At 28.8% G+C, this 27,634-nt stretch overlaps 2 protein-coding genes across 2 annotated transcripts; both read left to right on the top strand.

Moving 5' to 3' along the window:
- The first annotated feature begins 2,252 nt into the window (after nucleotides 1-2,252).
- On the top strand, nucleotides 2,253-6,191 carry LOC145839098 (signal peptidase complex catalytic subunit SEC11C-like). The gene is made up of 4 exons (XM_082946708.1): nucleotides 2,253-2,324; nucleotides 3,158-3,267; nucleotides 4,540-4,689; nucleotides 6,014-6,191. The coding sequence occupies exons 1-4, from the start codon at nucleotides 2,253-2,255 to the stop codon at nucleotides 6,189-6,191; spliced, it is 510 nt and encodes a 169-aa protein (XP_082802834.1).
- Nucleotides 6,192-17,150: 10,959 nt separating this feature from the next.
- On the top strand, nucleotides 17,151-26,589 carry LOC145839097 (leucine-rich repeat and coiled-coil domain-containing protein 1-like). The gene is made up of 8 exons (XM_082946706.1): nucleotides 17,151-17,263; nucleotides 19,485-21,161; nucleotides 21,449-21,691; nucleotides 22,920-23,046; nucleotides 23,351-23,539; nucleotides 23,837-23,973; nucleotides 25,718-25,879; nucleotides 26,316-26,589. The coding sequence occupies exons 1-8, from the start codon at nucleotides 17,151-17,153 to the stop codon at nucleotides 26,587-26,589; spliced, it is 2,922 nt and encodes a 973-aa protein (XP_082802832.1).
- Nucleotides 26,590-27,634: the final 1,045 nt, after the last annotated feature.

Below are 27,634 nucleotides of genomic sequence, written 5' to 3'. Positions count from 1 at the left end.
GAGTTTATACCAATAGTAAGAGTCCTTTAAAAAAAATTAAAATTTTTATAACTCTAATTCTATAAATTTGAAGTTTGAAATTGTAAAGCTTGCTTTAATCAAATTATTTAAAATAAATTTAATGCTAAATTTAAGCAGGGGGTAGGCAAACTGTGGCCTGTATACATGTGGTCCATTAAGGGTAAAAGTACTGTTTTTTTTTTATAAATGGGATACTGTTTTGGCCCGTAAAAGGTAAAAAAATGGTCCACAAGCATATAAATTTAAAAATTCAAGTAGTTATCCTGGGATCTTAATTGGGGAATAAAATATATATATTTTTTTAATTGTTAATACCTTTTTTTCAGTTTTTAAGCTTGTTAATAGTATTTTATTAATAACTGGCTTATATTTTTATTTTGAGTAGTTGCAATTTCAATCAAAAATACTATATTACTAACTTACAGGGTTGCCACACTTAGGTTACTTAGGAAACTCAAAAAAAAAACCTCAGGATGACTAGGACAACTCAAAATATTTTGATGTTGTTTAAAAACTCAGGCTGACTCACTATTGTTTTGCTTTTTAATAGAAAACTCAGAGTAGTTTTAATATTCAAAAATAAAATCTCAGTACAGTTTTTTATAGATTTTGAATAAAACTTAATTGCAATAATTTGTTATTTTATAACACTTATGTTGAAGAACTTCATTTTTTGTTAACTTTGAAAAGTAAAATAATTTTTTTCAAGATTGATAAAACTAAGGACTACTCATAAAAGTTTAAGGTCACTCAAAACAGTTTTTTTTGACTTGAAATGTGGTAACCCTGAACAAAGTGAAACTAAGTGTTTTACGTATTTTAACAATTAGAATTAATTAGGAACTTTGGTGAGTTAGAATCTTTATGTCTAGTGACAAAGTTGTACTTTAAATTAAGTCAGTTATGTTTAAAAGAGCTAAAAGTAACATCTAAAATCTTAAACTAAGAAGTATATAACAAAATTTAAATAGATCAAGTATAGTTTTTAAATAAGTTGTTTTGAAAAGTCTGGACATTTATATTTTTGTTTGCAAGACCTCATGAACAACTTACTGGAAATTTGAGACTTTAACTATTTTTTTAGTCTTACTTACGCTACATATTTTGGGGTTTAAAGTGAAGAGTAAAAAAATAAAATAAAAAGGTCCTAGATATAATATATGGGACAGTTAAAAAAATGTGAAAGTAAGACTACAACTGTGGACCCTGAAGATTTTTATTTTCAAAATCTGTCCCACAAAAACCAAGTGTCTGCTGACCCATGCTTTAAGCTAAGTTTTAAGTTATAGTTTTCTATAATTTTTTATTCTATTTTCTCCCACTCAAATTGTCAACACTTATTAATTATTAATTTTTTATTTTCTGTTTAAAGAATTTTGAGCAATGATTTGTGTACACTGCACAATAGGTTGCTTATTTTTGCAGCTACTTTTGAGTTTCTGACTGGAAACATTTTTATCTTTTCAAAATATTATAAAAACACCCTATACAAGTTTTTAGATGATTTAAAGAAACTTTCATGCTGACACCAACTGATTTTATAAAGACAACCCCAATGCAAAATGTATGGGATCCAAAAAGAGTGACCTTAAAATTTTTAGCTGGTTTATTTTTACATGTTGCTAATTATCACACAAACACATTGTGAACAATTTAAATCAACTTGAAGAAAGTTTCATAGTGGCATTTCTTGTTTTTATGTAATTTTTATCACTTTTTGTAAAATATCTTGAAATTCCAGTTAATTTTTTACAAACAAGAAATGCCACCATAAAAATTTCTTTAGTTGTTTTAAATTGTTCACAATGCATTTGTGTGATAACTTGCCACATGTAAACAATTTTTCAGCCATGAATTAAATTTTTCTTTTGATCTTGGACATTTTGCATTGGGGTGTTTTTTAGAAAACCAGTTGGTGGTAAGGTGAAAGTTTCTTCAAATCTTGTAAAATTTTGCACAGGGTGTATTTATGATATTTCCAAAACATACATTTTTTCCACCTAGAAACTCTAAAGTAGCAGTAAAAATAAGTACCCTACTGCGCAATTGTATTATATCTTAAAACAACTAAGTATGAAAAAAATTTAGCTGTAAACTACATAATGATGCGTATTACATATAAAAGTACTGGATTTAATAATTTATTAATAGATAAGTTTCTGGCTGAATTTATTATTTTATTAACTTAACTTGCTCTAAATAAATAATAAAACTTTTAGACTTAATATAAAATGAAAATGGATTTTGTAGTAAATCAGTTAGGGATTAATTTTGGACGGTTAAAAAAGATGAATAAACGTCAGGTAATTTTTTTGTTTTATAAGATATTTAGTAATGTAAAATAAATGAAACATATTATACGTATGTTTTTGTTTAAGCTTTTTGCATTTACTAATGTCATTTTAAAAATTAAAAAAAATTGTTTGCTTGAAGATTTTTCATATTTTATTTTGTTTGAAGCTTGTAAAAAAATGCATTTTTTTCATATCTAAATTAAATTTAATATCATTTGTTCAATTTGAGATTTAGTTTAACTTAGTCAAAAAATAAGTTTTAAAATCAATTGTAAAATACAAACTAGTTTTAAATTAAATTCAAAGCCTTAAGCTAAAGTGTTTAGTTAAACTCTATATCAAAATATTTTCAAACCATGTAAAGACTATAAAAATCAAAGTATTTTTTTTCAAAAAGTTTATTTTGTTTTTTAACCTACTTACAAGTTAAACAAAAAACTAATTTACTGTGTTATGATATGATATACACTGTTTAAATTTTGATTTATGAAGAAAAAAAACTTCAAAAAAACTAAAATATAATATAATATTTTACTGTAAAGAAGCTACTTGCAGTTTGTTTACTCATTTAACTATTTAGAGCTTAACAAAGCTATATTTTTTTCGAATGCTAATTTAAGATACTTTTATTTTTTGATTCTTTTTTTCCAAGTAGACTAGAACTTGTTAAGAACTATGTATAAAATTTTTAAGGGTGAAACAAAGTAGGTTGTAGATATTTTAAATATTGTTTTTATTACTGCAAAGCAATCTACATTGTATCCAATGTGCTTTTTGAATTTACAGCATAAAATATGTGTGCAAAATTTCATATACTTTTTAAACCTCAAATATTTTATCAGGTGTACTACCAAGTACTGAATTTTCTCATGTTTTTTGCTATTGTTATGATGATGCAGAAATGTTTGAAGTGTGTCATAGGTGTAGATCGTCCACTCACTGTTGTTCTAAGGTATTAAATATTTAGTACTTAAACCTAATAAATATAAGTTTATACAGACATTTAGGTTTTATATGAGGTGTATTTTTTAAAGATTTATGCATAGAAGTTTTTCTCATTAATATTTTTATTTGTGATATTAGCAATCTTCTACAAAGTGTAGTTATAACAGGGTTACCACAAAACCTGGAATCCTGGGAAAACCTGGAAACTGACTATTTGGGCTAAAAAACCTGGAGTTTGAGAAATAATGAAAAAAAAAGGAAAAACTTGGGATTTTGAACAAAAAGCACTAAAAAACCTGGAGTTTCAATCAATTTTCTCATAAGTACCTGTAAAATTTTTATTTAACACAAAAAATATATCATATACATAAATATCTACATACATATCTATTTTGAAATCATCAAATTTTTTCATAAAAAATACATTTAAAGAAGCTTTTCATTATCTTTTCAATGTTTTTATACTACTTAACACAGTTTTTAACCTTAAACTTAACTTTAAACTAAACATAGATCCAAATACGTTTACTTTAAAAACTTGGATGAAATTTCTCAAAATCCATTGGCACCTGAGTTATAAATAAATAGTATTAACTATTCTAAAGTCAACTAAACTCTCTGCAAAAGCTAGACTTTACAGCAATAAATCTGTTACCCCCTTATAGAAAGTAATTATCATTAGTGTAAAAACTAAATAGTTAAGTTTAAAATATTTTTGGCTATTTACTAACGTTTAATTGACTATTTCATATAGTTTTAAATTAAGAAATATACTTATGTTTTTATAGTATCCAAAGTATATAATAATATCTAAAGATACACTAATTTTTAGTAAGCAAATATATTGAATATCATTGCTATTAAAAAATATCTTCTTTTAAGTATTTAAGATAAGATGTTAAGTTTTAAGAAAAAAAAAACTGCAAATATTTTGGTTTCATAAAACTAAATAATATAATTCTTTTAATAAAAAAATATATATATTTCTTTATTTGTTTTTTAAAATATACTCAGGTTATTCAATTATTATCCACAAACTTGTTAAAACTAGTATTTACTGGTTTTATATGTACATATTCAAAAAAAAATTATTTGGCTAGTAACTTAGTAAATTTTTATTTAAGTATTATGCAAGTTTACAAAGTTGAATATGAAATTACCATATCTTGATTATTAACACCCAAATTACCATAATTATATCAAAGTAATACAATTATGTTCATAATGAAGATCATGTTTTTATATAATTTGCCAAACAATATTTGAATTGAACTTTCAGTGGAAGTATGGAACCTGCATTCTACAGAGGAGACATTATTTTCATAACAAATTTTGAAGGTGACAAAATTCAAGCTGGTGAGATTATTGTTTTCAATGTTGATGGCGAAGATACTCCAATTATTCACAGAGTCATGAGAGTACATGAAAGGTTAATTTCTTAAGCTGTTTGAAACAAAGCCCATGTTTGATTTCATACATTTTTTCTGTCTTAAGTTCTATTAATAGAAAGCATTTTGTTGTATTTAATAACCATTTGTAAGTAAAAATTACAAAATTTTCTTTTTTGTACATTAACTTTAATTCTAAGTTATGAAGCCAACTTGTGTATGCTAGGGTGCTTTTTTTCGGTCACTTTTGATTTTCTTGCTGGAAAAAAATTTGTGCTTTGGAAATATCATTAAAATATAAAAACCACCCAATGCAAAATGTATGGGATCCAAAAAATACAACTTTGGAGTCTTAAGCTGAAAATGTTTATACATGTGGCTAATTATCACACAAACACATTAAGAACAATTTGAAACAGTTTTTAGAAATTTTTATGGTAGTATTTATTGGTTTTTGAATAAAAATCTGGAAATATAAGAAAACTTACACAAAGTGATAGAAATTACATAAAATTAAGAAATTCTATTATATATATTTTTTAATTTGTTTAAATTGTTTTTAATGTGTTTGTGTGATAATTAGCCACATGTATAAACATTTTCAGCTTAAGACTCCAAAGTTGTATTTTTTGGATCCCATACATTTTGCAGTGGGGTGGTTTTTAGAAAATTGGTTTTTGCCAAGGTGAAAGTTTCTTCAAATCATCTAAAATTTTGCACAGGGTGTTTTATTAATATTTATAAAACACAATTTTTTTTCCAGTCGGAAAATCAAAAGTGGCCAAAAAAATAAGCACTCTAGTGTAAACCTCTTTATAACTTTATAATTGTTCTTAATGTTGTACATAAGAAAGACATCTAGTTAGTTGTTTGAAAGAGTTCATAAAGTACATGGAGATTTTTTTGATCGTGACATAAATTTTCACCAGTTAGAACTTTTAAGTTGTGAATAACTTCAAAGTTGCTAAGAAGTGAGTACAAGTTAAGTCTTATAGCTTAGAATTAATGCTAATCAAACAATAAAAACTGAAGTGAAACACAAAAGTAGCAGAAATTGAAAAATTGTTTTGTTGACAGTTTATCAGATTACTTAGTTTTTAACTTAATTTTGACTGTTTTGTTTTTTATAACACTATATAATTTCATCACAATCAATTAAGTTTTTCAAACAGTTTTCCTTTTCATTTTATCTTCGATACAGATTAAATATAATTGGAAAAGCTGTAACTGCTAAATAAGTTTATTAAAATGAAAAATGTAATAGTTTTAAACGTTTCTTAAATATCTTAAAAAACTTTTCAACATCCTATTGACATCAGGTCACATTTCAACACAAAGTTTTACAACAATTTTTAATTCAAACAGTCACGATGGAAAAGTGAAGCTTCTAACAAAAGGGGACAACAATAAGGAAGACGACAGCAAGTTTTTGTACCGCAATTGGTTGGAAGGTGACAACGTGATTGGAAAAGCCAAGTTTTTAGTTCCCTACGTTGGCTTGCCAGTAGCCATCATCACCGACTTCATCTTTGGAAGGCCATGACCCTAAGTTTAAACTCAGATGAGTGAGAGTGGCATAGTTAAATTGATTAAATCAAGTATTAAAATTTTAAGTGGCACATTTTATATAATAAATTAGGAAATTAAAAAGTCCTCACTTACGTTATTTTTTAAAAATTTAGTTTTCATGTCGTCTTGTTAAACAGGGCTAAATATATTTAAAGTAATTTATGTTTTACAATGATAGACAGTTATCAACTACTTTGAAACATCATCTAGTATTGTAAGCAATACTATGTAGTTTAAGCTACTTTAAGAAGACACAGTCTTCTAGTCATAAGTATACTAGTCTTTTATCCAATGTTTAGTAGCTCAATTAATAAATAAAAAATATTCTCTTTTGTCCAGTACATAACTTTAAACTTATTATTTTTACATAAGGAATTTTTTTTTGCCATTTTTTTAGTCCTTTCATAAAAAAGCTAATAATTTTGCCATTTTGTACTTATTTTTCTCAAAAATAGTTTGAACTTTAGGAAATCGTAAAAAGCTGCTGCTAGCTAAATTGAATATCTTTATAATTATATAGACTTGTATAAATAATCTTAACCCCCTATGGCCTTATATATTTACAAAATATTATCACATTTATATAACAAAAAAAAACACTAAGACCGAAAAAGACTTGAATTTTTTTAAAATTAAGGTTAAATACATGACCTATGTACGTTTCACTAAAATTATCATTGTTTGAACATATAATCCCTCATAAAAGAAATATGAGGGGTTTCATGTTCAAATAATGATAATTTTAGTAAAATGTACATGGGTCATGTCTTACATAAAAAGCGTGTACCATTTAAAATAATTATAATAAAGTGTATTAAAAAAGTTAATAAAAGTACTTTTTTGCTACAGTGACCGTCAGAAAATTGAGGGTCTTTGAAATTTACTGTCGGGGGTATTTTTATGTATTATTAAAATATTAGAAATTTGAAAACGATCACCGACCCTTAAAAACACAGCAAAGTAAGAATAAAAAAAAAAAAAGAAATAGTATTTTTTCGCAAAAAACATCAGTTGGAGTAAAAAAAAAAAATCTTTTTCAAAGGGGCCCAACTTGTAAAGTCAAGCCCCTTTAATTTTTATATAAGGCAAAGGAGTGTTCTCTAGAATAAAAACTATAGTTAGCTTTAAAGATAGGGAAAACAATTGGGCTTAAAGCTTGGACATTTTTTAGAAATTACAAGAAAATGCTAGTCGAGCTAAGTTAACGTTCGTGATTAAAATTCAGCTGCTTTACAAACTTTTAATTGAATTTCAATAGAGTAAATAATCGCTGTTTTACATTTTTAAAAGTTTTTATATATAAGTCAAACGACTTGTAAAACTGTTTCGTAGCTGATGACCATACTAGATCAATTCAGGTTTCGTTCAAAAATTTTACATCTCAAATATTAGTTCCTTAAATTTTATTCAAGTTGCGAACTAAAACTGTTTGTCTGAAAAGCAAAATAATTTTAGTATTTAGTTACACAATTGAATAGTAACAACTTAAAGATAGTTGTATCACTTTTATTTTATTATTTTATAGGATTGTACTCTTTTTGTCGTATTACACTATGGTTTGTCAAGAAAATGTTATTTTAGCCTGGTTAGAATACTAATTTAAAAATTTATCAGTCTATTTTAAAACTAAAAGAAATTCAGGAAGTCATAAGAAATCTAGGAGTTAAATATTGCAATCAATCTAAACTAAGTACAGTAACCTGCCGCTTAGGTACACATTTTGAAGGCAAAGCAAAAGTGCGTACCCAAAAAAACTTTGGTCTTTCTTTACCTACATTTGGCCTAATACATGCTCATTTAAAATAATATCGCCTTTTTATTTATGTTTCAATTATGGGATATTTAAATGTCATCTGCAATAATCTTTATTTTCCTTCATATCCTATTTCGTACAATTTTTACATTTGTATTTTAATCTTGGGGTATGTAAATGATCATTGCACTATTTATTATATTCTTTTATCTAAATTTTAGTTCAGATATTTATTCAATTTTTAAATTTTTGTATTAATGATGGGTAATGTAAATGTTAATTGCGTTGTTCATTATATATGTTATAATTATATTATATGTTAAAACATTATTATATGTTGGAAAATTTAAGCTAAAAAACCTGGAAAAGCGTGGATTTTAGAAATTTTGAAAAAAAAGTTAAATTTTAAACAAAAATTACTAAAAAAACCTGGAAAAACATGGAATTTTTAACAATTTTCACATATTAAGTAGTTAAATTTCGGTTTGACACAAAAATCTATCATACAGATAAAAATTTTGTCATCATCAAAAGTTTTTTCCATTAAGGCCATAGGGGGGAGGGGGTAAAACACTCTTTTTTACAAAAGTTGACTTTGGCTATTATACAAAAGCTTTAAGTACAAGCTACAAGCCAGTTTTTATAGAATTTAGAAATATCATTTAACTTTTAAAATATTTTATTTGAAAAAAAGTTTCCAATACAAACGTATGGACCGCAAACTTTTGGGGTCAATTTTCTTGAAAATTTTAAAAATCACTGAAAATCCATCTCCTTCTTTTATTTTCAAGCAATCTTCTTCAAGTTTTCAGGAAATGTTCCTTATATTAAAAGAAAAAACTTTACTTATGAATTTTATCAATAAAAAAAGTAAAAATTTTATGTAAAAAATTAAAAAAGATATCTTTTTTTTTTAATTAAATTTTTACAAAAATTTTCTTAAAGTCCAAGTTAACGTTTTTTTGTTATTGTGTAAAGATTAGACTGTAAAAGTTTGACGAAGATTGCTTAAAAAATGTAGGAGGAGATAGATTTTAAATAAAATAGTCCTTTTTTTCTGTTTTAGTTTTCCCTTCCCATAGGGAACCTATTATGCGGCCCGACTTTGACTGGTCATATCTCAAAAAAATAATTAAAATTTTTAAAAAAGATTTAAAGCATCCTGAAGCCTAGAAAAACTCTATAAAATGAGACAAATTTGTAAAAAACATGACTAACCCCCTATGGCATTAAAAAAAAATATTTAAATTAAAATAGCTTTATAGTATATTTATAATGTTTTATGTACTATTTAATACAGTTTCTTACCTTAAACTAAACTTTAAACTAAATATAAAACCAAAAATGTGTACTTTTGAAAACCCGGAGAAAAAATTTCAAAATTATTTGGCAATCTTGTATGTACTCAAAAGTTTTCATACGATATTTACATAAATATGACATAAGATTTTAGAATCAATATTAACTGTAATACTTTAATACAGAATGTATAAGTTAGCTTTTATGTGCAATTTTTTTAAAATTCTTTTATGATACAACTTTTTTAGCTACCAGGTTAAATTTTTTGGAAAGGACCAGTTTTAATGTTTTAATTTGTGTTTATATTTTAGATATTTAATCTAAAATTTATAAAAAAATTTAGTAATTTTTGGCAGTTTATTTTTTTCTTTTGTTAAAACCACGACTATAACTTATTTTTATTTTTTTTACATCTTTTAATATAGTTCTATACTTTAAACTCAACTAAAATTAAATTAATACTACATGTATTTTTTATGGTATTTGATGTTAAGTATAATGTTTAAATCAGGGTTTCCGAAAGTGGGCCATGAAAGACATTCAAGGGGCCATGAGGTCATAATTTGAAACTTACACTATGTTTTCTGGAGTTGTTACTGAAGAGCAAAAAAAAAAGTCTCAGCTGTTTTAAACGGTAGTTTTTTGAGTAAACTTGGTGAAGGGGTCCATAGCTTTCTAATTTCTCTAAAGATGGTATTTGTTAAAAAGTTTTGGAATTCCTGGTTTAAATAAATATTTAGTATAAAATATTTGTTAATTATTTCACATCCACAGTGAAAAATTTTCCAAAAAATTTAAATGAAGTTGTTGTTTTTGTCATTATAATGTTTTTTATACTTATAAATTAATTGTAAATGTGTTTTTATATGGAACAGGGTTTCCCAACCTCCTTTTCATAATCGCCCCCTTAGCACTAATTTCTGAAATAATCCCCTCTCTTACGTGAAATACTCTCTTTAAACTATGAATTACACATATACCTGTTTTGCCGCCTTACAAATTATTACTGATATAAAACTCCTTGTGTTTAAATACTTTATTAACAATTAAAATTTTAAAACGATAATGAGTATAAATATAAACACACATAACATATGAACACTGATATATAGTAAAATGAGATATTATTAAATTCTGCCACATTCCCCCAGCTCATTTGAAGTACTCTTCCTTCTACTTTAGAGTATGCAACTCTCAAGCTTTCTTGGTACATTGAAATCTTTTAACTTACTCAAGGCAAATTACACCTTATTTTCTATTGGGACTGAAGGAGCAGGCATGTGCTCATTTAACTCGTCTCTTTCATTCTCACGTGTATCACTGGTATTGGCACTGTTAAAGTCTTCTGTAATCTCTACAAGAGAATCAGGATGTTGATGACGTACGTTGCCCTTGGGTGAGCTGGGTAGATTTTTCTGCCAACCACTGAATACTTTTGTTTCAATATTTGTTGAGACTGGGTTGTACAGCCTTGGGAACCTTCTGTTCTACGCGTCAGTCTCCGTGAGCCATCAATATCTCACTACAAATTGATAATGTGGAAGCTTTTCCATCACCACTCCTTTACGCGGATGGTTCTGCAGTAAACATCTACTGCCAACATACAAAGGTTGCAGCTTCCTAGCTTTATGGTTGATTATTTATATGTTTATATATATGCTTCTGCATATTTAACGAATGTTGTACAAAGTGTCTCTTTTTTAGTTTCCATGCTTCTCTCAATACAAGAGGCACAGCGGGATTAGAAAAATTATCCAGTTTTTTAAATGCGAAACCATCTCGCAGCGGACGTCCGTATATAATTTCAATCGGGGACACTTGAAAGTTGCTGTCAGGGGTGTTGTTCAAATGAAGCATTGCACCAATAAATTTATCATATCTAGGCTACCAGATTCATTAATATTAGACTATAGAAGTGTTTTTGCTTGCTTTACAGCAACTTTCGCTCTTCCGTTTGATCTTGGATAACAAGCGGAAGCTGTTCGATTTGTAACATCCCAGGTTTTTAAAAATTTCTTGTTGAACTGGACAAGAACTCTGGACCACCATCGCTCTATATCTTCTCAGGTACTCCAAACCTGAAAAATAAGTCTCAAAGACACTTAATCGACCCACACGAACCTGCTTGAGAGGTTCTGCTAGGTGTAGAAAATACTTCTGATCAGCCTGACAATCTGTCACCCACTGCTAAAAAATTGTTTCTATCAAACTGAAAAAAATCTGCAAATATCTTTTCAAAAGGACTTGTAGGAGGATCAGATAACTTTTGTGGTAAATATGGTTGGTAGGCGTCTTGAAATCTTTCCAATTTAAGTTCATGTCCCTGTTCTTGAATTGAAAGATCTTGTATTTTTTCAGCGGTCTTCTATCGAAGTCTGCCACCAAAAAAACTTTCCGTGCTATGGTCCTTGAATGGTGTTGGCATGAATTTCGAACAGTGGTTTAAAAGAGTTCTAACCACCTGGGTGGAAGCCTCTAAGTTCTCTTATTGTTTTCCGATCAGGCAATGATATCTGGGGTTATCTAGAAAGAAATTTCTATAGGTTTCTTCATTGACAGTAAATCTCTGCTGTAAACCTTTATTTGGGCCTTCTCTGTAACTTTTATTTTTGTTGGGCAACTGTAGGTTGCATCAATTGAGTTCAGCTTACTTTGATCTTTTTCATTTAATTTTGAATCAAAATGAAAATACTGATGAGGCTGCTGAAAACCAACAGTGGGAAAATCATTACGGATGACTAGCAGCTCAACCATTGTTTGATGCAAAACAAAAATCCAGTTATTGGGTTGCTGACATAGCATCATTGCAGCTGATTACCCGATTCTTTGGAGATGTTCCACTAAGGTAGCTTTAAATGCTCCTAAAATTTTTATTGGTTATTCATTAAGGGCATAGGGGGGGGGGGGGTAAACACCCTTTTTTGGTTTTTATCTTATTTTATATAGTTTTTACTAAGCTACAAGATGCTTTTTACAGGTTTTAAAAATTAAAAATAATTTTTGAGATATAGCCGGTCAAAGTCGGAGGCAACAATAGGTTCCTTATGGGAGGTGCAAACTAAAACAATATTTTGCTAAAAATCCATCTTCTCCTACGTTTTTTGAGATAACTACCTCAATTTTTCAGGAAATGTTCCTTGATATATTGAGGAAATTCTGTCGGAACAGATTTTAAAAAAATTAAAAAATATAAATATTTTTATATAAAAAATAAACAAAAAGAACATTTTTCTGTTATAAAATTTTTATTTTTTAATTTTTTTAAAATCTGTTCGGACAGAATATTTTAAATATTGCAAGGAACACTTCCTGAAAGTTTGAGGTAGTTATCTCTAAAAACGTAGGAGAAGATAGATTTTTAGTGATTTCTAGTTATTTTCTGTTTTAGTTTGCGCCTCCCATAAGGATCCTACTGTTGCCTCTGACTTTGACTGGCTATATCTCAAAAATTATTTAGAATTTTTAAAATCTGTAAAAAGCATCTTATAGCTTAGTAAAAACTATATAAAATAAGATCAAAAACCAAAAAAGAGTGTTTACCCCCCTATGCCCTTAACAGCACTAATTGTGAAGGATACAGCAAGTAAATTAGCCAAAACCAGTATCTTGAAAGTCTTTCCATCCCCAAAGAATTTACTTTACACCAGTATCAGCTAATGCATTTATCACAATAAACTTATTTGTGCTGTATTTAGTAATTTTAATTGATGCACGTGGATGGTCTAAGAATTTGACTTGGCGCAATTTTTTTCTTTCAAATATAATGTTATTCAACATAATCTGTTCATCAGCGTGTAAAGACATTATCTGGGTATACTGTTGCATAAAACAGAAATTACCATCTTGAATTTGAACAGCATTAACCTTTCTTGAAAGTTTGCACCAACAAAACAAACAGTATCTGAAAGGTTTTACATGCTGAGTTCCCATTTGTTTGAATGGAAAGAATAATTTCTTACAGCTTTGACAAACGACATACTGAGGCTTATCTCCCACATTGAGACATTGCTTATTCAGACATCGAAAGGAAGATACCCCTGATTCAATACGTCAGTTTTCCGTTCCATACCTACCAATTTCCTTGCTTTCAATAAACAATGAACTAGATAAGAAATCTTTAGTGCTAAGAACTTGTCTTCTAATATCACCATCACCTATACCTGCAAGCATCACATCTTTTATTTCTTCTTCCTAACTTTTTAAATAAAAAAGTTATTTTTATTTAACAAAAAAATCTACAAATTTATTAGTAAACGTTATATTGCCTAAAGTACTTTCAAAATCTTCTTCAGTAGACAATTAGAACTGATTAATTCAAAATTTTCTTGCATATAAAAGTTCAAAAAAAGGATATTATTACGTAACTATAAATCAAGTTTTAAGGTAAACTATGTTTTAAAAGTCTGTCATTTAAAAGTTTTTCAAATAGTAAATCTTATTAGTATCTCTAGTTTAAACTGGCAAAAACTAATTGAAATAAAATATAAAATAAAAAAATATGAAATAAAATCAAAGACAAAAGACTAAAAGAAATTAAATTGTTAAACTTTGATGTGTTTGATTTAATGTTTTATAATATTTTAGAATGTAAAATCAAAATAAATAAATAAAAATAGTAATCGAGCTTATTGTTGGTTGAAGTTAAAAAATCAAAAATAGATAGAGTAAATAATCATAATAAATAAGTCGATAAAAGTAGTAAGGCGTATAACCTTAACTTGTTAAGTTATTTAGAAATGTATAATCAAAAAACTTTATAAATACTAAAACATGTTAAATGTTAGTAACCTAGTCAATTATCTGTAAAGTGGTAATATAGTTTTGTTTATATTTATTGTTGCTTCGAGTTTATTGATCCATTTACTTTCTAAAAAATCTAAGTCTGAATAATTTTTAGTGGTGTCTACAAAGATAATTGAAAAAGCTTCTTTTAAATCTTTTTTTGATGTTTTGTGTTTTTTGGCGTAATGTATTTTAAGTGCTGCTCTATCACTAACATCATCTGTGGTTGTACTCTTCCAGATGTGTCTGTGAGAGCACCATCTTTGCGAAAAGGACGTGATTGTCTGGCCGACATAGAACTCTTCGCATTCACTACATTTCGCCGCATATATCCCAAAATTTTTGCAATTTAAGTTTTTTTTCAATTTTATCGTTTTTCTGTTTTTTAACTTTACTAAGCTTGTTTTCTTTACCATTGTATCTTTGCAAAGCAAACATTTACCACAAGGGGATGAAATTCCTTCTTCATTATTAACTTCATGAGCTAATTTCTTGTAGTTAGTTAGTAAAGTTGCAATAGTCTGCGGTCGTTTGTATGTTATCATTACGTTTTGATTCAATTGTTTTTCTCTTTCTGTTAATTTAAGCAAGTTTGGAAAGATTGTCGTCCAAATGCTTATGTTTTTGTTACTTTCCTTCGTTCTTTTTGATGGTGGTCTGAACCGATCTTTCCATTTTTCTGTTTTTTCCAGCAACTCTACAACTAAACCCTCGCAAAAGTATGATTTTATGCACTTATCTTTTAATAGTTTCAAAGCTTCTAAATAGTCACAATCCCGTTCACACAATCTTCTTAATCTTATAGATTCGCTAAATACAATAGATTTGTAAATTGAGCGAGGATGATAAGATCTTCCATTGATGTAAACCCTATTGATAGCGGTAGGCTTTATGTAGTTTCTTACATAAAACCCGCCTTTTTCTTCTTCATCTATGATGTGATTGACATCTAAAAACTCCAACTCTTTGTTTTTACTTTAGTGAGAAATTTCTCTAAAAATAAGTTTTAAATCATACTTTTGAAACACAAATTTAAGTTTGTCTTTGATATTATCTGTGGTTGTTTTTGCTTGGGTAAAAAAGATAATGTCATCGATATAGCGCTTGAAAAGTATTGATGTTTTTTAAGTTTTTTTAACTTGTAATATTATATGATGTAGCGCAATATTGGCAATTGAAACAGAATTGTTATCTCCGGTAACAATTCCGTTTACTTGCGAATAGAATGATGTTCCGTTTTGCACTACTACATTTTCTAAACAAAACATTGTAAGATTGACTAAAGTTTTATTTACTTGTTTTGAATAGTTTGTGCACTTTTCAATTGCATTTGACAAACTAATTTTAACTAATTCTCGACTTATGTTAGGGTATAAGCCTTGTACATCTGCAGCGACTAAAAATATTTTTTGTTTATTCAAATAATTTTGCGGTAGACTTTTTTTCCATAAATCTAAATCTTCTAAATAACTTTTGCTGTCTTTACAGTATTCATTTACATCATATTTACAAAAATTAATACTTATTGGTTTAAATAACATTTCTAAAAAGCTTGTAACTCTTGAAGTGGTTATGTTACCTGCAGATTGTACTAGTCGAGTTGGTATTTCAAAAATGTTTGTATTCAAAACTTCTGAGTTGTTTAATTTATGCGTTTTAAACAGTGGGTAAGCATATGCAGGTTCGTTACAGTGAAAGTGTTTGGCCATTGTTCCTTTTAGTTTTGAGTAAATACCATTTTTATGTTTTATTCCGATTGTATGTCTTAAAATTTTATTATCTATGCAATTTAGTTTATGTAAATTTATAATCGAGTCATTAAATTTTTCACGTATGTTTTCAAAATGCTTTTTAATATTATTTTCATTTAGTTATTGTTATTTAAAATGTTATTTAAACCAATAAGTATCAATTTTTGTAAATATGATGTAAATGAATACTGTAAAGACAGCAAAAGTTTTTTAGAAGATTTAGATTTATGGAAAAAAAGTCTACCGCAAAATTATTTGAATAAACAAAAAATATTTTTAGTCGCTGCAGATGTACAAGGCTTATACCCTAACATAAGTCGAGAATTAGTTAAAATTAGTTTGTCAAATGCAATTGAAAAGTGCACAAACTATTCAAAACAAGTAAGTAAAACTTTAGTCGATCTTACAATGTTTTGTTTAGAAAATGTAGTAGTGCAAAACGGAACATCATTCTATTCGCAAGTAAACGGAATTGTTACCGGAGATAACAATTTTGTTTCAACTGCCAATATTGCGCTACATCATATAATTTTACAAGTTAAAAAAACTTAAAAAACATCAATACTTTTCAAGCGCTATATCGATGACATTATCTTTTTTACCCAAGCAAAAACAACCACAGATAATATCAAAGACAAACTTAAATTTGTGTTTCAAAAGTATGATTTAAAACTTATTTTTAGAGAAATTTCTCACCAAAGTAAAAACAAAGAGTTGGAGTTTTTAGATGTAAATCACATCATAGATGAAGAAGAAAAACGCGGGTTTTATGTAAGAAACTACATAAAGCCTACCGCTATCAATAGGGTTTACATCAATGGAAGATCTTATCATCCTCGCTCAATTTACAAATCTATTGTATTTAGCGAATCTATAAGATTAAGAAGATTGTGTGAACGGGATTGTGACTATTTAGAAGCTTTGAAACTATTAAAAGATAAGTGCATAAAATCATACTTTTGCGAGGGTTTAGTTGTAGAGATGCTGGAAAAAACAGAAAAATGGAAAGATCGGTTCAGACCACCATCAAAAAGAACGAAGGAATGTAACAAAAACATAAGCATTTGGACGACAATCTTTCCAAACTTGCTTAAATTAACAGAAAGAGAAAAACAACTGAATCAAAACGTAATGATAACATGCAAACGACCGCAGACTATTGCAACTTTACTAACTAACTACAAGAAATTAGCTCATGAAGTTAATAATGAAGAAGGAATTTCATCCCCTTGTGGTAAATGTTTGCTTTGCAAAGATACAATGGTAAAGAAAACAAGCTTAGTAAAGTTAAAAAACAGAAAAACGATAAAATTGAAAAAAAACTTAAATTGCAAAAATTTTGGGATATATGTGGCAAAATGTAGTGAATGCGAAGAGTTCTATGTCGGCCAGACAATCACGTCCTTTTCGCAAAGATGGTGCTCTCACAGACACATCTGGAAGAGTACAACCACAGATGATGTTAGTGATAGAGCAGCACTTAAAATACATTACGCCAAAAAACACAAAACATCAAAAAAAGATTTAAAAGAAGCTTTTTCAATTATCTTTGTAGACACCACTAAAAATTATTCAGACTTAGATTTTTTAGAAAGTAAATGGATCAATAAACTCGAAGCAACAATAAATATAAACAAAACTATATTACCACTTTACAGATAATTGACTAGGTTACTATTATTTAACATGTTTTAATATTTATAAAATTTTTTGATTATACATTTCTAAATAACTTAACAAGTTAAGGTTATACGCCTTACTACTTTTATCGACTTATTTATTATGATTATTTACTCTATTTATTTTTGATTTTTTAACTTCAACCAACAATAAGCTCGATTACTATTTTTATTTATTTATTTTGATTTTACATTCTAAAATATTATAAAACATTAAATCAAACACATCAAAGTTTAACAATTTAATTTCTTTTAGTCTTTTGTCTTTGATTTTATTTCATATTTTTTTATTTTATATTTTATTTCAATTAGTTTTTGCCAGTTTAAACTAGAGATACTAATAAGATTTACTATTTGAAAAACTTTTTAAAGACAGACTTTTAAAACATAGTTTACCTTAAAACTTGATTTATAGTTACGTAATAATATCCTTTTTTTGAACTTTTATATGCAAGAAAATTTTGAATTAATCAGTTCTAATTGTCTACTGAAGAAGATTTTGAAAGTACTTTAGGCAATAAAACGTTTACTAATAAATTTGTAGATTTTTTTGTTAAATAAAAATAACTTTTTTATTTAAAACGATCGATAAAGACAAAAAAATCACAAAGAACATCACACAACCAAGGGAAGATTTAAGACACTTAAAACTAAAATATTCTTACTGTTCTTCCTAACTTGTCATATTCTTCTTACCACATTTACCTTCACTAACAGTTGTAAATTACAAGTTTCTGATTTGTTGCAAACACGGGTTGCAAATGTTCTAAATGCTTCATCGTGCTCTTGATGTAAGCTCATAAGTTCTGCCCTTTTGGCCCCAATTAGAACTTTTATCACTGCTACTGACTCCATCAATTTAGCTACATACTCTTCCGACTAAGCCATCAGCCTAGGATCATTTGCTAACATAAAATCGCCAAGTTTGTCATGCCTGCATTAAAAAAGCTGTATGCTTGCATTTTGGCTGCTTACGTTTGCCCCAGTTTTGAATAGCTCCCACCTGCGAATGAAGGCAAGCTATGTTTTTTGGCTATTCCTCAGGTCAACTCTTGGCCTAATCAGTTGAGGTATATTTGGTATTACAACAGCTTTTGATGAACACATGGGTGATATGGTGTCTTGAACTTGCATCCATGAATTATTATTACACTCTATTACAACCATTATAAGTTTAAAAGATTTTCCATAAAGTGACTTGTGTATAGAAACTTAATTAAGGATGAAAAATCTGAAACGATAATAAGCATAAATATAAACACACATACATAATATGAACGACACTAATGAGCAGTAAAATGAGCTATTGTTTAATTATGCTACAATTACCGCCTGATAACCTGAATCGTCCCCAAGGGGGCAATGTTTACCATTTAGGAAACGCTGATATAGACTGACTAACTAGTCTTTTTTATAGACTAGTTAAACATTTGTCCTACCAAAACCTCACCAGTAGCAACTACGACTTCTTGTGCCGAGCCTTTCTATTTTCATTATTACTTAACAAAAAAATATTAATTAGATAATGCTGTGTTATTAAAAAAATTGTTTCAAAGTGCTCTATGCTTCAAACTCAAATTAGTTAAACAAGTATATGATGTATATATACAAAAGGTTAGGCAAATAGTTGTTTAAACGTGTTTGGTACTTTATGGAGCAAGACTTCTTCGGATATAACATAAGATAAAAAGGGATGAATGGTTGTTTAGATAAATTTATGTATAACTATTTGTGTGAAATTCTATAATACTATTTTAAATAAAAGTAAAGTGATTTATTCTTAGTTAAAAGACAATTCGAAACTAACATGGTTTTTTTTAATAGTTTTCTTCAGTATAAGTTGCTTAAAATTATGTAATTTACAATAAATACTTTCTTAATACTACTGCTACAAGCTTAAATTAAGTTTTTAAAACTTTTGAAACACCTTGATAACCTTTATTTTGTTTGTAGTTGCATAAACTATAAGAGTTCGTTTTTCCACAGATAGTTAATTATGTCAGTGTAATGCAAATGGAAAGGTTAAACTTACTCGGACAAGGGCTGTCCTCACTGCGAGGAGTGGACCACGATGCGCTCACCCTCAAAAGTCTGAACCTCCACCTAAACAACTTCTCCGACCTTTCCTCCTTCCAGCACTTCCGCAACCTGGAAGAGCTCGACGTGTCTTCCAACCACCTGAAAAGCCTGCGAGGAATCGAAAACCTGCCCAACCTGAAAACGCTCAACCTGGCCAACAACGAGATAGAAACGGTCGCCTCCCTGGAAAGCTTGAAGCAGCTGAGGCACGTAAACCTCTCCTACAACAACCTGAAATACCTGCACGGCTTCCTGGACCTGCACGGGGGCGAGCACAACCAGGTTCAGGTGGTGGAGCTGCACGGAAACAAGCTGGAAAGCGTCGACCACGTGGTGCAGTGCTTGAACGGCCTGGTCTACATGAAGCACCTCGTGTTGTCGTGGCAGGGCGAGTCCAACCCCCTGTGCGAGAAGAAAGAGTACCGGCAAGTCGTTTTCGAGCGCCTGCCCCAGCTCATGTCCCTGGACCGCGTCGACAGGGACGATAAGATGGTGGACTTCACGGATGATGATGCCGACATGCTGGAGGAGATGTATGACCACCTGATCGATGCCGTACCCGTTGAAGAGCACGCCACTTCGCCCGAGCCGCAGGAGCAAGAGGAAAAAGAGCTCGAGCTGAAGCTGATTACCACTCCCAGCATAGACGCAGTGATTAAAAACAGGAAGAGCGAGCATGAGAGCAGAAAGTACAAGACTAACTCCAGCACTGATTATGTAAGCAGCGCCAAAAATATTTTGACAGAGTCTAGTAACAACATAATGAGTCAGACTTCAGACACTTCATTTGCTGAAGAAGTTAAAAAGAAGCCTGTCAACAAGCCGAGGAGAAAACTAGTTTCTAAAATACCAAAAACAAAGAGGCCGCCTGTGAGAGAAAAAGTTTTAGCTGGCTGTGAAAACTGCACTTTTTCCGAAATATACAAAGAACTGGAAGCAGAAAGGGACAGAAGGTTCAAAGCGGAAGAGGCCAATCAGAAGCTGTTGACAGAACTGAAAATTGAGAAGTTGGAAAGAGAAAAGAACGCAAACATCAAGGACATGGCCACTGAAACAGCTGACAGGATGAAAGATGTGCTTGTCAAGCAAAAGAAAAATATTGACTTGCTCAGGACACAACTAAAGGAACAAGCCGTTAAACAGAAAGAACTTAAGTCTAAAAACATGAGCTTGAATGACTGTTTTAGGGAAACACAAAGCAAATTGGACAAAACCGAGACTAAGTTTAATGAAGTGAAAAAGTTTAATGAAAATTTAAAAGGCAGGTTTAGCAGAAAACTGAAAATAGCTGAAAACGAGTACAACAAAGTGAAAGAGTCCTTCAACGAAAGCTGTGACGTCATAAAGCAAATGCAAGACAAAGTAACAGGGCTTGAAAAGGCGATGCTGAAGAAAGACTTGGATCACAAAGACGCCATCAGCAAGTTGTTTTCCGCCGACAGCGCGGAGTTCCACAACGCGGTCTACGTGCAGGTGAACAGGGAAGAGAAGAGGCATCAGCAGGAGTTGCTGGGATTGAACCAGACGATCATGAAGATGGGAGCGGAGTACAAAGACTTGGAAGACGAGTTCAGAGAGGCTCTCGTCATTGAGTCCAACAGGTGAGATTTTATTTATTTTAAGGATCAAAACAAGAGGAGAGCAGTAGAACTGCAACTATATATTTTACTACCGTTTTAATGTAAAAAGAATTCACTGCCCCTTTTTTTGTTCCTTATGTCAACTGTGGTTTAAGAATAAATAATTAGTATTTTATATTTTTTCTTTATGCTTTCAACAAGAATCAATTTATATTTTAAATGTTAGAAAACTCTCAGTAACAATTAGATACTTGTAAGTACAAGTTTAAGAGTTACATTGTTTTAACAACTGTTTTTTGTCACCTCAGATACAAGCAGCTGATGCAGAGGTACGAGGAAGTCTCCCAGCAGCAAGGGTCGAACGAGCACCACTTGCACAACTTTCAGTGCCAGGACGAGCGCAACAAGTCGCTCATCGTGGAACTTTCCAACGTGGTCAAGCAGCAGAAGGTGAGGATTGAAGAGTTGAACAAGTGCAAGTTCGACGTCGTTTGCCAGTACAAGGAAATACAGAAGGTCGTTGATGAAAAGAATGAAGAAATTAAAAACAAGTGAGGATGTTTAGTTTGTTTGTGCATAACGTTTTTATTTATACTCAAAAGTGGTTATAATTTCAGTAATAAAGAATAGTTTAGTTTTTTAGTGTTACAAAGTAGTATTTTGGTAAAAAAATCTATATACATCCTTTTTAGCCTAAACTCAGGTTTGCAACAAATCTTGGAAATTGACAGTTAAGGCTAAAACACCTTGAATTTGATAATTAAAATAAAAAATCTAGAAATACTTAAAAATTTAATCAAAAATCACAAAAAATCTGGTATAACCTGGAATTTTAAACAACTTTTACATTTTTAGTAGTAAAATTTTGATTTGAAACAAAAAATTATCTCGAAGATAAAAATTTTTTGTCATCATCAATTTTTTTTTATTTAAACAATATTTAAAGTAGCTTTACAGTGCCTTTCAATATTGTTATAATACGTTTTAAAACAGTTATTACCTTAAACTAAATTTTAAACTAAAAATAGAGCCGAAAACGTGTACTTTCAAAAACCTGGAGGAAACTTTGAAAACTGGAGAAAATTTGCTAAAAAGAAGTGGCAACTCTGTAAATTTTAAATTTTGTTTGACTAAAAAATTTCAACAATACAAATGTTTCAAACGTATAAGGAAACTTTCCTGAAACTTGAGGTCTTTAGGTATTATATAGATTTTATTTTTTTTTTTAATATTTTCAGAAAATTTACAATAAAAAGATTATGGTCCATATGTTTGTATGAAAACTTTTTATCTTACAAAACTAAAAATATCTCAAGTATTGATTTTAATTGATATATTCAGTAAATACTGTTTTAAGTTATACTTGCTTTTTATATGAGAACTAATGTAAATTTTTATTAAAAAATAACATAAAATATCTTTACCCATAATTTAACTCCTTTATAGTGTTAAATAAATTCTTTGGTTGAAAAATTTCTTGAGATATAACACCTTATAAATATATTAATAGTTTTTAAAAAAAGTTCTGGTCGATAGTACTCGACAAATTGATATAGAGCTAAATATTAATTTGATTAAAAAATAAAATAAGTAATTTTCAAGTTCTAAATTTCTGTTGAACATTTTTAATAAACTTTAGGTTTACTGATGAGTGTGTGAGGTTATATATCTCATATATGAAACGTTCGTATAACCCTATAGTTTTTATACAATCAAATAAATAAATATATATATATAATATATTTGATCAAAACTTTATAAGTGTGCTAATTATACCAGATGTGTGCAGATAGAGTTGTTGAAGAAAGATAAAACAAAATACTTCAGCCAATCTACAGCGCTTCAGTCTGTTATAGAAGGATTGAAAGAAGAGAAAAAAGTATGGGGAATCGAACTTGCACAACAGGTTAACAATGTATAATATTATACAATTGAAGTAAGTTAGTTTGTAACCAACTCTAAGTAAGGTCTCTGTAAAATAAAAAGTAGTTCTTGCTTTACTACTAGTGTTTTTACATTTTCAAGTTGAAAGTCAAACGTTTATGTTAAGGTAACTTTTTATTAATAAAGTAATAATTCTTTATTATATCTTGAAATTACAATAAGCTTGTTTTACATTATATTAATCACTGTTACATTCTATCTTTAATGGTCAGGTGTTTTGTAATTCTTTGTATTTTGAATAAAATTAAACAAAACATTTTTTTTAGAGTTCATCACTTGCAAAGGACAGAGGAAGGCTGGAAATGAGAATTGACACTCTGAAGTCGGAAATCAACTCGCTGAGGAAGAGTAATGAGAAAGATGTGGACTCTTTGAGAATAAAAACGAAGATTGTCGAAGATCAAACCGAGACGATCAAGAAGATGAAAGAAGCTTTGAGTTATAAAGATAATGAGGTAGTCTTTTGATTTTTAATTTTTTGAATAAAAATGGATCTGTAAAAAAATTTAATGAGTGTTTATGAACAATTAATTTCTTTGTTAGTATATCAAATTAATTTTCTGAAAAAAGCAAAAGAAATATATATTAATATTTAAATATTACAAATAAAATATCAATGTTTTTGAAACTGTAACTTTTTTAATAATTTCAGTATCAAATTTAAAATTTAGACAAAAAACAAAACTTAATACAAAGTATGTTTTACGGTTACAATAAATACTTGTGTTAAAATTTAAAAAATCAAAACAAAGATAAGAGACAAGCTTGAGAGCCAGATCGATCAGGAGAAGATTTTAAGGGACGAAGTGAAGACTTTGCAGCAAGATCTCGATGATTGCCTCAAGGAAAAAGATCAGATCCTCGAAAGGAAAGAGGAGTACAAGAGCAGGTTACGAGCTTAACTTTGGTTTATTTTTTGTAGTAAAAATATATTAAGGCCATAGGGGGGAGGGATCCAACTTTTTTTTTACAAAAATTAAATTTGGCTTTTATATGAAAGCTTTAAGTACAAACTACAAGCCAGTTTTTATAGAATTCAAAAATATCATTTAACTTTTGAGATATTTTGTTTTTTGTAAAAATTTTCCTATATAAACGTATGGACCGCAAATTTTTCGGGGTCAATTTTCTCGGAAATTTTAAAATTCACTAAAAATCTATCTCCTCCTTCATTTTTCAAGCAATCTTCTTCAAATTTTCAGGAAACGTTCCTTATAATAAAAGGAAAAAATATTACTTTAGAATCTTAGTAATTTAGAAAAGTAAAAATTTTATCACAAAAATTAAAAAAAAAAGTGTTTTAACAAAAAAAAATTTAAATTCCAAAGTAACGTTTTTTTGTTATTGTATAAAGATTAGACTGTAAAAGTTTGAAGAACATTGCTTGTAAAATGTAGGAGGGGTAGGTTTTAAATGAAATAGTCTTTTTTCACTGTTTTAGTTTTCTCTTCCCATAGGGAACCTATTATGCAGCCCGACTTTGACTGGTCATATCTCAAAAAATAATTCGAATTTTTTTAAACGATAAAAAGCATCTTGAAGCTTAGAAAAATCTCTATAAAATAAAATCAACTTGTATAAAACATAGTTTACCCCCCCTCCCCCCCTATGGCCTTAAATCTTAGCTTTTCGATTTCCAATCAACTTTCGACGCAGAAGTTGAGAAATTTTAAAATATGAACATGTTCACATTTAATAAACAAAATTTTAAATGTTTGTTACTTGAATTTTCATTATTTACATGCTTGCTCCCAAGCTACTTTCATGAAACTTAAGAAAATAATATACTAGTGATAAGTAAGGACTCAAAGTTTAGAATTTAATCATAAAAAAGAGCAATAAAACAATTCTTTCAAAGAAGACAACCTTACAGTTGTTTATTCACAAAATTACTTTTTTGTTTGAAAAGTTTTGATAATTGCATTTGAAAAGTTTGTATTTATAAACTTTTTAAGCATTATTTTGTTGGTTTGAAAATACTAATGTGTACAACCTAATTTTATTGACATCCTTTTAACTCATTCATGATTGTTATTTTTAACTTTTAATTTCCGTATTAAAACATTTTAAAGCGTTTGAAATCCTTTAGGCTTTAAGGTTAATTACCTTGTCTTTTTTGTGTTTGGACTTTTTTTTAATGTTTTTATTTTATTTAACATTTAAATTTTTCAATGTGGATCAAAGTGTTCTTATTAAAACTTTGTAAAAACACAAATGTACTATTTATTGCCCATATGTCAAAGTAGAACATAAATTTGTGATTAAATTTTGTACTTAAGGGATTTTTAAATTTTATCTAATTTTAAAACAAACTTTCATTTAGTTTAAAGTTTTACGAGAATTCTCAAGCCATGAATTCTTATTATAAAATTTGTATAACAGCTCTTTACTTTATTAAATATTTATAAAAAGTTTTTCTGTTTTTAAAATTATTCTATCTACTGAGTTAATCTTTAACTTTATTTTAGTTTTAGTATTAACGTAATTAAGAAGTACTTCATTTTAAAGTTTAAAATTCTGTTGAACGAAAAGTAATATTAAAAACGTAAACTTAAATGAATCGACCGCATATTTGTATTTGTAAAGTTATTAAATCTTTTAAAACTTATAAATCTGATATTTTAATAAAACAGGTACATGCAAAAAGAAGAGGAGTATGAAGAAGTTTGTGGGAAGAACAAGAAGCTGCAGGATAAATGGGAACACACGAGCATCATGCTCACCAAGTTCGAAGGTAAAATAAAATCGATAACAACCAACAACAAGGAGAGGGAACAAAAACTCGCACAAGAGAGGTGGTGAAATAATTACTTGATATTTGATTTAGCAACTACTTTTACGCTACATTTATTTACAAAAAGAACCAAACATATCAAGTTTATACAATTATTTGAAAATAAAAAGCAATAAGTACTGATTTTGATTAATTAGCAGTATTGGTATAAAAGTTTGTCTTCTTCACCCAGAACCGCATAAAAAATAAAACTCAAGCTAATGATGGATTTTATTGTATGCCAATATTTTATAAACATTTATATATATGTAACTTTACTTGCTGATGATTAAAGCGTTTAAGCTTTATGAAACATAAGTACTAGTATTTTAAAATCGTATTTTTCTAACAAACTAATTAAAAGCCCTTCAAGTGGATCTGTAGAAGGTGTTCAAGTTTGAATAACCACATTATTTTATATATATATATATACTTATAATATACTTGTGTCATCGCAGGGACGAAGCGCTGGAGGCGTTGAAGGTGATGAACGGCAAGATGAACGAGATAGACGAGGAGATAAGGAGGCAGCTGGAAACGGCGAACGAGAAGCACCTGGATCAGATGCGGACGATGGAGCGGAACAGGAGCGCGGAGGTGGAACGGCTGAAGAGGGAGGTGGGAGAGGTGGAGGAGGAGATGAAGGCGCTGCTGCGGGAGAAGGAGACGCGCGAGGAGGCGATGAGGGAGAGGATGCGGAAGGCGAAGGAAATTTTCAACGTCAGTTTCTGATGTATTTTAATGTTGGAAGTTTTTGTTTATCATGTACATCATGGAATAAAACATCATCGAATTATGTACATGACTTGTCAGTATTTGGTGCATCATGTAGTGAGGTACTTGAATTATATGATTTTTTAGTTTTTAAGGATGCAAGCTTAATTGTTTGTAGTTTATCTCTTGTTAAAAAGCTTGAAAAAAACCAATAAATTTCTAAATAAATGATTGTAATTTTTTGTTCATAGAGTTAAGGTAGTCTTGTTTGTAACGTAATATATGAAAAATATTTTTGTTTCAGGTGACTTTTTTTAATATACAAAGTTTGCTTATAAAATTATATATTTTTGAACTTTGCTGATCTTGTATTTGTTTTAAAAGTTGACTTTATTTATTACATTTTTTTCATTTGTTTTATATGCTGAAAACTTTTGGCATTTTTAAAGTACTAAAAGTTTTACTAAACGATTTTTAAATACAGCTCTTATAAATTTTTTACTTAGTATTTTAAATGTCTCTACAAAAACTGTGTTTGTTTGTTTTACTTAAAGTCTAATTTTTTTTTATATTTGTTTATTTATTCAATCATACTAAATTTTGCTAACTACCCAAAGTAGTGGAGTTTATTATTTAGTTATATGGCTTTTAAAATATGTTTTAATTTTAATATCTTCTCCATACTATTTAGTTTGTTCAATAAGTTTTTTTTTTCTAGCTAGTTTTCTATTTTAATTATGTTAAATAGTTTTTAGATCTCCAGTTTAAATTTAACTTTCTTTTGAAACTAAATTTACACATTTAAGAAATCGAAAAGTATTAGTTTTTGTCGCTTTATGTGTCCACTACTTATTATATTTTTCTTAATCACTGTGTTTAGTTAAGTTTTTACAGAGTTTAATTCAGTTTGCTGAGTTTATCTATTTGTTTTAGTTATTTGACTAATTTAGTAACATATTTTTTTTTATAAACAAACTCGTTGCAAGTTTGTTGTAATATCCACTACAGACGGTAACTATTATTTGTTTTAAATCATAAAAAAAATATTGGAAAATTTGTTAAT

The sequence above is a fragment of the Thalia democratica genome, chromosome 6, assembly GCF_965202585.1.
Source record: "Thalia democratica chromosome 6, ktThaDemo2.hap1.1, whole genome shotgun sequence".
NCBI classification, from domain to species: Eukaryota; Metazoa; Chordata; class Thaliacea; order Salpida; family Salpidae; genus Thalia; species Thalia democratica.
Note: the sequence above shows the minus strand (reverse complement) of the source record. Positions and strands in the feature narration are given on the sequence as shown.